General features: G+C 34.5%; 2 protein-coding genes across 2 annotated transcripts; both read left to right on the top strand.

Moving 5' to 3' along the window:
• The first annotated feature begins 7,230 nt into the window (after window positions 1–7,230).
• On the top strand, window positions 7,231–9,222 carry LOC140434598 (uncharacterized). Its single transcript, XM_072522979.1, has one exon. It carries the CDS (start codon window positions 7,231–7,233, stop codon window positions 9,220–9,222), a length of 1,992 nt encoding a protein of 663 aa, XP_072379080.1.
• A 144-nt stretch (window positions 9,223–9,366) lies between these two features.
• On the top strand, window positions 9,367–11,631 carry LOC140434590 (uncharacterized). The gene has a single exon (XM_072522966.1). The coding sequence runs from the start codon at window positions 9,367–9,369 to the stop codon at window positions 11,629–11,631; it is 2,265 nt and encodes a 754-aa protein (XP_072379067.1).
• The last annotated feature ends 1,168 nt before the right edge of the window (window positions 11,632–12,799 follow it).

Genomic DNA, 12,799 nt, shown 5'->3' with positions numbered 1-12,799 from the left:
TCACAAAATTTGATCCGATTTTTAAGTAAACTACCATTTTGTGCCGTCGTCAAAACAATGGTTTTTATAAAAACCAAAATTATTTAAAGCGAAATCATTGTGAGTTTGCTTCTATTGTTTTTCTTCCTACAAGTAAGGTACAATTGCTACGGCAATACCACAGACTCTCAAATTGTTCATCTATGGTTGTTAAATAACGACTTCTAAGCTAGCAGTAGATCTTTTTTCTATTTATTTGTTTCATCATTTTGATCCCAAAAGTTTGTCCACTATGTAAGTGATTTTCCATTTACCTAAAAAAAGTTGCTCACGATTGCTGATGTGTTCACCTTAAAATCGTTTTTGCTGCGCTTTGAGTTTCTTTATCTTCTTCTTATGGTGCCTATCCGTTACGTATGTTGGACACCAAGATGGCTATTCTGACTTTGTTGACTGCTGCCCTAAAAAGTCCGGTAGTGGTTAAGTTAAACCATTTTCGCAGGTTATGCAGCCAGGATATTCTTCTTCATCCTGGACCTCTTTTCCTATGCACTTTACCTTGCAGTATGGTCCTAAGTAGGGTATATCGTTGTTCATTGCGCATTCTATGGCCCAGATTACCCAAAACGATATCTTTCTTTGAAAAAACCATGAATTTTGTTTTTGTAAAATTCATTTTTAATCAGTAGGTTTCACACGACCACTTTAATCTTTCTACAAGTGATTTTAAATCCTTAATGTTATCTGCTATAACAACTGTCTCGTCCGCATATCGCGTATTGTTAAAAACCTCTTCATTTACTGTTACACTCTCACTACGATCGATTCGCAGAAAATAGATTGGCTATATAAAATAGAAGAGAAAAAGGAATATAGACCTGCCTCACGCTACGCAAAATATCTACTGCCTCAAAAGAGTACATCATTTACTTTAACCTTTGCAGTCTGCTTCTAAAAAAGATTCTCTATGATTCTTATTACCAGACTGTCAATTTTTATGCTTGTGAGTACCTCTATGAGTTTGTGATGTTAGACTTTATCGAATGCTTTTTCGAAGTCAATAAAGCCTACATATAGATCGTGTTTTACATCAAAACACCTTTGCGCTAATACATTAACACCAAACAATATCTCTACGGTGCCATGCCTTTTCTAAACCCTACTTGATTCTCGGTATCTCAGATATTCTGTCGTAAATACTACTCTAAAAAGGTCTATTCTCATTAAACATGCCAGGCCCGTGCTCGTTACCTGACCGGCACATGCCATGCTTTTGGTGAATATTCACACTATTCGCGCTCGCAGCTTGCTTTCAGCGGTATTTTGCACAGGCAGTCAAAGGTTAGACGTATCTCTGGATAGCTGTGCAGTTGTAATGTTTTCCACGGCAACTTTAGTAAAAATTGCATTAACTTTGAATGCCGAAGAAGAAGAGAATATGAGAGATAAAGTTAAAAAAGGAGGTTCTGGATACATCCAATGATTAAAAAAAGAAAAATAGAAGGAGAATACTATACCTTGTATAAAGAACTCATGGATGATAAGTCAAAATTTATATATATATATATATATATATATATATATATATATATATATATATATATATATTATAGTAATTCTATTCCAAATTCATCAGTATGATGTGAAAATAATTTTGGTAGCACCATTTTGCCTGTCAAAACTCTGAAGTATTCACACTATGTAGGACTGTGCAAGGAATGTGGCAGGCATGGGCTAGGAAAATATTGTTTGAAAAGATTGTCCGATGCCGGGCACGGACCGTTCCCACTCCGAGCACTTGTAGTGAGAACGGACCGTCGCTAAACCCATTTAAATAACGTTAAAGTAATTTTGCAGGTCTCGAGCAGGGCACAAGCCGAGCACGTGCCTGGCACTATAGTGAGAATAGGCCTTAAGGCTATGGCTTCACTAGCGACAGATTGTAGCTAGCAGTAGCAGTAAAATGTAGCTTGATAAATGGAAACAACAGCAGTGATACTGAGTGGCTTCACGCGCTGTAGATTGTCGCTTCGTTTCGAGACCGAGACGCGTCGTCAAGGTCGTGTCGCGTTCGAATAGATCCGGAACTATTGTTTAGCAGTAATTTGCAGCGCGTTTGTCGCTCCACTATTATAGCAGTAATTTGTCGCTTGTAGCGGTAATTGCCATTTAATCGGATATTTTTGTTCTTGTTTTTTTTATTTCCCTGTGTTTGTTAAGTTGTTTCTTTGTTTTTATAAATTACTTTAAAGTTTTTTTATACAATTTTTTGTCTCAAATTATAACAAAAAATTATAAGTTCTAAGAAAGAAATAAATCCAATATTTTCTTTATCGGTATTCTAGATAACAAAAATCAATGGATGTTTTTTTTTCAATCCCAATTAACCGTATCAAACTGTACTTTATAATAGATGCCATTATATTAAACAAGAAAAAGTTGAATAGAGAGAATAAACAGTTTTTATTAATTTCCCGGAAATCTATTTTTTGGATTTCCTTTTTCGAACTGGTGAATCATTCATATATAAATGGTTGTCTAATCATATCATATAAATAAAATTTTAATAATTACTGTTTATAGTAAAATTTTATTATCCTTCAGTACTAATGTTTCGTTTTCGATAGCTTGGCGTGATTCATAAATAAAAGAATGCAACAAAGCAGATTTTATGTCGCATCAGAATTTTTTTAATTATTGTAACATAAAAAGCAAGTTAGATATTGGAAAAGGAAGATTCATTACATCCACCCAATATTATAAATGTATATAATTGACATATGGGAGCCGTCGATCTACTTGATAATTCAGTAGCGAATTACAGAATACGCAGAGGTAAGAAGTGGTGGCGGCCCCTTTTTATTCTAATGAAAGATAAATAGTTAAATATTTTATTTTTAGGTAGATACATGTATAGGATTATAAAATATGTAATTTGAAATCTTACTTTAAGGTAATTGCTAATTTTTCTTCTGGGCTTAGGCTATCACGCATTGATGTATCCTGTTTTTGTATGACATCTTCTATTTCACATAATAAAAAATTTAAAGAAGACACTGACATCCTGTAATTATCAAAAAACTTGTCAGGATATTCTTTTAATTTGTTGTGTAAAAGAAAAAAATTTTCCTCTGTCTAGGCACTAGGGCAGGGTGAATCCGCCATTTCCGTTGTTTTTAACCCTACGTCGTATTGGCGCAATGCCAATATTAAAGCAACTTTGTGTTAAAATGATAGATTATTTATACTATATTATTGTATTATAGGTCTGAATTTATTTTACTTATTTATTTATTTATTTTATCTGCACTATATACACGGACACTATATAAACGGACAAGATACCACTGATTGTAGCGGCGATATGCGCGCTGTAGAATGTCGCTCGTGGAGCCATGATTTTACTTCTTTACTGCCGCCGTAATTTTACTGCTACTGCTAGCGACAATCTGTCGCTCGTGGAGCCATAGCCTAAGCAAAACTTAAGATTGTGGCTCATACTGGCAGTTCTGTGATAGTCGAAACATTCTTCGACGTTTCGTTTTTTAGGTAGTGTTAAAATTTTCGATAATAAAGAATCTTTTGGAATAGTTCACATTAAATAAATTAGGTTGAAAAAGTCAACTAAAATTTTAATGTTAACTTATTGTTACTATCCACTAATTTATCTATGGCTAGCTTTCTATTGTTTTACTTCTTGTCTTCTAGTTTAGAACAAGCCACAGCATGCTATGGACGATTACGCCAGGAAAAACCTGTTATGTAAATTTTTTAAAGATTTTCTAGTCTTCATTACTATTTGTCTAATACCGCGTTTGGCAAATTTATTTTAAAATATTAAACGATATTTATTTCTTTATTTTGTTTGCTGCTTTATTTCATTTAAAATATCACACCAACAGGCAAAAATACATAATGTAATAATTATATAATAACAAACAAAACTTTTTTTCCTGTCATTAACAAACAAACAATTAAAAAAATAGTTATGTTTTTTACATAAAGACACCCATAACTTTTTGTCCTGATCTGGTATATCTAATAGCTTAAGAAAAAAATAGTAGGTACATTCTAAGCCAATTAAAACCCAGACGACATGATCTAATTTAAATTGATAATCCAATTAGTTGATATTTATAAAAGATGACATTTAGCTAAACCTTTGGAATGTGTTTGGTTTTATTTTATATCGAGTTACACTTGCTTTAATGTACTAATATTTATATATAAATTCTTTCTGGTATATTACATAAATATTTCAAAACAAAACATTTCAGAAAATATCGAAGTTTTGAATACATTCACTTTGTGAATTTGGTTTTGAGATTGGAGCAAAAACGTTTACCAAATATTCTTGTTTTCAAAGATTATTAAAATTTAGTAGTAGTGTAATAGTAGTACATTAAAACCTTCTAATAGCCACCACCCACGGGGGATCAAAATCTGGTCGTTAAAGAGAAGTGGCAGTTAGAGAGATCATAAGAAAATTAAAGCAACTGATCTGTATTTTACGTTGTTTATTTATATATCATTAAATATAATTTTATTTTTCTGTAATTAATAATTACTTTTATAATTAATTTTAATTTTATTTTAATAAATCTATTTATCAGAGAAAAAAAAACAACACAATGGAAAAATGGAAATACAGGGTGAGTTTTTAGTGGGACATCGGTCGATAATTCCATTGTGGTACAAGATATCCAAAAAACTTATTTAGAAAAATGTAGGTGATGATATTTTCCATAATTGGAAATATGTGGAGTTCTACAGGATGATTAATAACTATGTGGTATAGCAAACATACAATTTTTTAAATGGGACACCCCATATATTTTTTCATGTTTATAGTCCTCTATAATTCTTGTTCTTATTATACAGTATTGCTCAAAATAAACAGTGCTGAAACTGAAACATAGATGTCTCTTTGTGCGCGCTGTCATATTCAAATTAGCTATTATAGACCTGTCAAGTAATTTTTAAACAATTAATTATTAAGACCAAATGGTTAAAAATGGTGTTAAGTACAGAGGAAAAAGTGTTTATTGAGGAGCATTATTTTCGGTCATACGGAATCGGCCGACCTAATAGTGCAAGTCTGCAATACGTGTGTGATCAATTCACACAACGCCAACGGTTTAATAAACGTTATCCAAATAATGCTGTGATTTTAAAGGTTGTTGAAAAGTTTAGAAATACGGGTAATGTATTGTGTCAACGAAAAGGAAACTCAGGGCGTCCCAAGACAGTTAACAACAACGATAACCATGAACGTGTTTTTGAGCGAATCTTGGAAAATCCGAAAGCCAGCTAGACAAGTACAGCGTTGCATCTTTGCTTGAAACGAACTTCCTTGCAAAGAATCCTGAAGGAGCTGGGTGCATTTTCATAATATGTGATTCAGGTACATCCAAAATTACATCCCAGGGATTATCACAGTAGACTGGAATATTGTGCCAGAATTCTTCCATTACAGTATGTGAACAGTGTAGTTAAGCCGACTCTGTACGCGGCATCTACGCGCCGACTCGTGGCAAGGTGTCATGTCAACGCGGAGAGACAGAATCAAGATGGCGAACAAGAACTGACAGACTTTACGTTTTTTAGTTTTACATTATAAGTTTTAAGTTGTAATATGTATTTTTAAAATAATAAAAACCAAATTATACAGTCCACTTAAGTCGTACAGATTTATCATACCCAACTACGGCTATCCACACAAAACATGGTCCTTCGAGCCGGATTAAATGGATTTTTACACACAATTGGCGCCATTTTCCGGCAAAAACACATTGTAGAAGTTATAAAGGAAATATATTATCACACATTGGGAATCGAAGGAAGTCGATATTCACACATACACAATTATAGAAGTAAAAGCAAAATTCATGATTTAGGGCAAAGGTAACCAGAAACCAACATACATACATAAAAACACCACGTGAGTACACAGTATCCTTTTTTAAACAAATCATATCCATACCTATTATTAAAACAAATTTACATGATCAGTCTGTGTCAGTTTCTTGTTCCTTTATTATTAAGTTATTAAAACATCTCTGGGTCATATACTACTTGTAATAGATAGTATAAAAAGGTAATAAATTCAATAACAACCATGGCAGAACTCACAAATTAAAAAAAAAGAGTAGCACAATTAAAGCTCAAATGACACGATTTCAAACATTTTTAAATAATTATTCAGATGCTAGTGCATCACAGCTACCAAGTAGAATTGAAAAATGTAGAGAGTGGTGGAGAGATTTTGATATTGTACAAGAAAACATTGAAAAATTTGCATCTGGTGAGGGCATTGATATTGACTCAGATTTTGATTCACAGGTAAATGAAAGATTAGATTTTCAGGATTTATATTTTGAATTAATTGGCATAGCAGAAGGGTTTTTGAATAAAACTGACTCTGTTTCAAACCAATCAGATACAGAATCTGATACAATGAAAGCCTCATCAAAAAATGTAAAACTACCTCCTTTAGAGGTACCAACATTTAACGGTTCATTTCATAGCTGGTTAGAGTTTAGGGATGGGTTTACAAGTTTAATAATCAATAATTCAGAATTAACTGATGTAGACAAACTACACTATTTGAAAAAATCATTAGTTGATAGGGCAGTTGGGGCATTGGATGAGTTACCAACTACAAACACAAATTTTCATTTTGCATGGCATTTATAAGGTGAAACATATGAACGCAAAAAGTTAATAGCACGCAGTCACATTGATAAGTTAAATGAATATCCACATATAAATAATGAAACCTCATTCGAATTAAAAAAATTCTCTACTTCAATTAAAAAAGACTTAAAGGCATTAAAGACATTGGGTTATTCAGTAGAACAATGGGATGTTATTTTAATTTGTATATTAGAAAAAAAATTGGATAAAAACACAAAAAGGGAATGGCAAAAAATAGGGCCACTTAATGAGTTTCTGACAATCACAGATTTTTTATCATTCTTAGATCAAAAAATACACAGCCTAGAAAACTCAGAAGATGATAAAGATAAACCCAAGTCATCCTCTGAGACCAAACGTAAGTATGAAAGGGCTCCTTTTTCAAAAACATTTTTAGCATCACACAAACAGTGTCATCTTTGTGGACAGTCACATTATCTTTATGGGTGCAAATCATTTTACAAATTATCTATCTCATTAAGACGAGCGGAAGTTGACAAAGTCAAGGGTTGTTGGAATTGTTTACGGGAAGGTCATACAGCTCAAAATTGTACAATGCGGGGTTGCAAAATTTGTGGTAGGAAACATAGTACACTTCTACATTTAGATTCACATTCATCAGGGTACAATGAACACAACTGGGAACGAAATACACATGGCAAAGATAGAATACATCCACAGGGTCAACATTCATCACATTCATCAGGGCACAATGAACACAATTGGGAACGAAATACACAAGGTAAAGATAGAACACATCCACATGGTCAAAATTCAGTTCAACTTCAAGGTTCACAACCACTAATACCATGGACACCTAATCAAACTCAGGGTATACATTCACAGGGACAATTTACACATTCTCGAACACTAGAGCCAAATAAGCAAGGGCAAGTTACACATATTCAGGCACATGAGGTACACTTACAGGGACAAAACACAAATTTTAAGGGGCAACATGATTTAGGTGATGGGGTACCTCACTCAGTGTATTTGGGACAGGTTAAGACTAAGGACTATAGCACTATAGAAGGTAGGGTACAAGTTAGCAAATGCAATCATACCAACTCAATTCATACAAAAACAGAGATTCTGCTTTCAACAGCATTAGTTTTCATGCAAGACAATTTTGGAAACTTTCATGAATGCAGAGCCTTGTTAGATTGTGGGTCTCAATCAAACTTTATTTGCAAATCATTGTTAGAAAAACTCAATATCCCAACGGAAAAGGTAGACATTCCAGTGGCAGGTATCAATCAAGGTATTACAAAAATTACACGGGCCATGAAAGGTATAATACAATCTAAAACATGTAGTTATAAAGTAAGTGCATTTATGTTAGTTATAGATAAGATATCTGACAATTTACCAGCTTTTAATCTTAATTTAGAAATGATTGACATACCAAAAAACATTATGTTAGCTGATAGCTCTTTTGGAGTTTCAAAACCTGTTGAATTATTGTTAGGTTCATCTATATTTTGGCAATTACTATGTGTAGGGCAAATAAGACTGGGAAAAGACAAACCTATACTTCAGAAAACCAAATTGGGATGGGTGGTATCAGGGCCTGTGAGAACAATTGACAAAGGGGTACATTTTTCGGGTATGGTTTCATGTGACTTTTCTGCACTCAGCTTGAATGAACAGATGGAACAATTTTGGAAAATTGAAGAATTGGATATACATAAAAAATCCTTATCAGTAGAGGATAAATATTGTCAGGAACTGTTCAACTCAACCACAACTAAGGATTTACATGGACGTTATATAGTACAATTACCACTTAGAGAAGATATTACAAAACTGGGGGATTCTTACAGCACAGCAATGAAGAGATTTCAAAACTTGGAGAAGAAACTGAGCAACAATTTGAGTTTGCGAGAGCAGTATCACAAATTCATGGAAGAATATTTGGCATTAGGACACATGACAAAAATAGATGACTGGGAGCTACAGATACAAGGAGATATACCAAAATATTATATACCACATCATGGGATACTAAAGACATCATCTACTACTACCAAGCTTAGGGTAGTCTTCGATGGGTCTGCTAAAACAGACAATAATTTGTCATTGAATGATGTATTAATGGTGGGACCAAGGCTTCAGGAAGATTTATTACACATCTTGCTACGGTTTAGAAAACATAAAGTTGTCATTGCTTCTGATATTGAAAAGATGTATCGGCAAGTTCTTATTTCTTCAAAACAAAGGGATTTACAAAGAATTTTTTGGAGATTTTCATCGGACCAACCTATAAGCACATACAAATTAAACACAATAACTTATGGTTTAGCACCATCAGCCTTTCTCGCAATAAGATGTATACAACAAGCAGCATATGAACATATGTCAAATTTACAAGAAGCTTGTCAAACTATTTTGAAGGATTTTTATGCAGATGATCTATTATCAGGAGGGGACACAATTGAAGAGGTTAGGAAGTTAAAACAGGACATCAGTTTCATTTTGAGCTCAGCAGGATTTCAGCTCAGAAAATGGGTCTCAAATAAACCAGAAGTATTTGAAGGGGACTTTTAAAATAATCAACAAGTTGAGCATTATTTGTCTGAAGACATCACTAGTAAAACTTTGGGGTTGTACTGGAATACTCAATTGGACATCTTGCAGTACAATATTAATTTTAATATACAATTTTAGACAACCAAAAGGTCAGTATTATCAATGATTTCTCAAATATTTGACCCTCTGGGTCTTGTGGGACCAGTCATAATCACGGCTAAGGTAATTATGCAATCATTATGGAAGCTCAAATTGGATTGGAATGAGTCATTACCTCAGGATCTTCACACCGCTTGGAACAAATTTAAGGAAACAATTTCAGATTTACACCAAACACAAATTCCAAGACACGTGTTATGCTTACAACCAAAGGACATTAAACTTCACTGCTTCAGTGATGCATCGGAAATTGCATATGGGGTAGCAATTTATGTACGGTCAATAAGTCATGATGGGTTATATCATGTGCATCTACTATGTGCTAAATCAAGAGTAGCTCCGTTAAAGACAATCTCATTACCAAGGTTAGAGTTATGTGGGGCGTTACTCAGCGCAAAACTTGCCAGGGAAGTTATACATACAATGGACATAAGATTTAATAAAGTGCATTTTTGGACAGATTCGACAATTACATTACATTGGATAAAGGGCGAGGCTTCAAAATGGAAAACATTTGTGTCACATCGGGTTTCGGAGATTCAAAATTTGACTAAAACATATGAGTGGCATCACATCCACTCCAAAGAAAATCCAGCCGACATCATATCCAGGGGGATGGAACCAAAATTACTTAAAGATTCTTCACTTTGGTGGAATGGTCCAAAATGGCTAATGGAAGATAAGGAGAAATGGCCTTATTTTAATATAAATGACTTAAGTACTTTGGAAGTGCCAGATAAAAGGCCAGTTAAATTTTCATTAATTGTTACATTGCATACAATTTGGGATAGATTTTCAAGTCTTAACAAGTTACAAAAAACCACAGCTTATATTCTGCGATTTATAAACAATTGTAGATTGCCAATAGGTGAACGTAAATGGGGTATACTTACTGTTGATGAAAGGGAGGGCGCACTAAGAATTCTAATCAAAATGGCTCAATTGGAAATATTTGGTTCAGACATTTTGTCAATAAAAAGATTGGGCTCATTATGTAAGACAAGCAGTCTCATCTCATTAAACCCCTTTTTAGATTCAGAAGGTATTTTAAGAGTTGGTGGACGTTTACAAAATTCAGATTTACCATTTTCACAAAAACATCCAATTATCTTACCAAAAAATCATGTGCTCACACGGCTTATCGTTACTTCATATCATCTTAAACATTTACATATGGGACAACAAACTTTATTATCTATTTTACGGCTAAAATTTTGGATTCTTTCAGGGCGTAATACAATCAGACATATTCTGCACAAGTGCATAACATGTTTTAGGGCAAGGCCAGTTACGATAAATAATCTAATGGGTCAATTACCTAGATCACGAGTAGTAGCATCCAGACCTTTCCTTAATTGCGGTATTGATTATGGTGGTCCCTTTCAGTTAAAAACAAGCAACCTAAGAAACTGTAAAATTGTTAAGAGTTACATTTGTATATTCACTTGCTTTACTACTAGGGCAACTCATATTGAATTGGTTTATGAGTTAACTACCGAGTCATTCTTAAACTGTTTTAAACGTTTTGTTGCTAGAAGGGGTCTTTGTCAAAACTTGTACTCTGACAATGCTACAAATTTTGTGGGGGCAAACAATCATTTGAAGGAACTGTACTCATTTATAAGTGATACAAATATCAAGTCAAAGTTTCTCCAGCATTTTGCTGATCACCAAATCAATTGGAAATTCATACCTCCCCACTCTCCTCATTTTGGCGGGGTATGGGAGTCAACTATTAAGTCTGTAAAATATCATTTAAAAAGGGTATTGGGGGAAAACAAATACACATATGATGAGATGTATACTCTCCTGACACAGGTTGAATCATGTTTAAACTCACGACCTCTCTTACCATTATCCAATGATCCATTTGACCTTGGTGTACTCACGCCAGGACATTTTTTAATTGGAGATTCCTTAATGGCTGTACCACAAGAGGATCTCACAGATGTCCATACAAACAAACTCAAGCGATATCATCATCTTACGCAAGGTATTCAACATTTTTGGGCTAGATGGTCGCGAGAATATTTGTCATCTCTTCAGCAACGTACAAAATGGAAAGCAGCAAGTCCTAATATCCAAAGGGGCTCGATGGTTATTCTCAAAGATGACAAACTTCCTTCAATGAAATGGGAACTAGGAAGAGTAGTCGATGTGTATCCGGGCAGCGATGGGATAGTGCGCGTTGTGTGTGTTCGTACTGCTCACGGTACATTCAAAAGAGCATGCGCGAAACTATGTGTTTTACCGATTAGTGACAATTAGCTCGCCCGGTTATATAGTTGTTGACTATTTCGGTCTGTTGAAAGGCATGTGTTACTTCAGCCTTTCAAGGGGGGCGGCATGAACAGTGTAGTTAAGCCGACTCTGTACGCGGCATCTACGCGCCGACTCGTGGCAAGGTGTCATGTCAACGCGGAGAGACAGAATCAAGATGGCGCACAAGAACTGACAGACTTTACGTTTTTTAGTTTTACATTATAAGTTTTAAGTTGTAATATGTATTTTTAAAATAATAAAAACCAAATTATACAGTCCACTTAAGTCGTACGGATTTATCATACCCAACTACGGCTATCCACACAAAACAGTATGAAAATCCTGAATTTTTAAAAAATGTATGGTTTTTAGACGAAGCACCTTTTCATTTGTCAGGTCATGTAAATCGTCGCACAAATTGATTTCTGGGCTTTGCCAGACCAGATGAAGTTCCCTACATAGCGCAAAAGTGAGTGTCTGGTGTGCAGTTTCGGGGCACGGAATCATTGGTCCATCCTTTATCGAAGAAAATGGTGGGCAAATGACGCTTAATTAATAGAGATACATACAAATTTTAACACGCTTTATCCCTGATCTAAGTCAATTTTGTCGTGCACGTAATTTGGCATTTCGAGACCAATTCTTCCAGCAGGATGTGGCAAATTGCCATACTGCTGTCGCAGTTCGTCAATTTCTTCAGGGACATTTTCCAAACAAATTCATTTCACGATTTGCTGACTTCCCCTATCCTGCACATTCTCTAGACTTAACATCTCCAGACGCATACATTTGCAGCATGGCTAAAACTGCCGTTTTTAAACAGGCACCACGAACCATCAATGAGTTAAAGGATGCCCTTAGAACCTTCTTCGCGGACTTGAGACAACATTTATTCCATAACATTACGAGAAATCTGGAATATCGGTATGAAGTCTGTCTTGAGAGAGGAGGAGCTTATTTAGAACATGTTATAAAGCGGCAATGATATGTTTTTGTTGCCAACAATAAAATAATTACAAGTTCAGTACTGTTTATTTTGGGCTGTACTGTATATTATATATATTTAATTATTGTATTGCCAGATTCCAGTATGACACTAAGAAGGTATCCATTTAATTCTGGCAGGCAACGGCGGGGGAAATCTTTTTTGGACATCTACGTCACGGAGTAAGAC

The sequence above is a fragment of the Diabrotica undecimpunctata genome, chromosome 1 (assembly GCF_040954645.1).
Source record: "Diabrotica undecimpunctata isolate CICGRU chromosome 1, icDiaUnde3, whole genome shotgun sequence".
Taxonomy (NCBI): domain Eukaryota; kingdom Metazoa; phylum Arthropoda; class Insecta; order Coleoptera; family Chrysomelidae; genus Diabrotica; species Diabrotica undecimpunctata.
The sequence above is the reverse complement of the archived record's forward strand: the minus strand, read 5'-3'. Positions and strand labels throughout refer to the sequence as shown.

Excerpts from the sequence above, each read along its gene's own strand:
- LOC140434598 (XM_072522979.1), top strand. The coding sequence starts at position 7,231 with ATGCGGGGTTGCAAAATTTGTGGTAGGAAACATAGTACACTTCTACAT.
- LOC140434590 (XM_072522966.1), top strand. The coding sequence starts at position 9,367 with ATGATTTCTCAAATATTTGACCCTCTGGGTCTTGTGGGACCAGTCATA.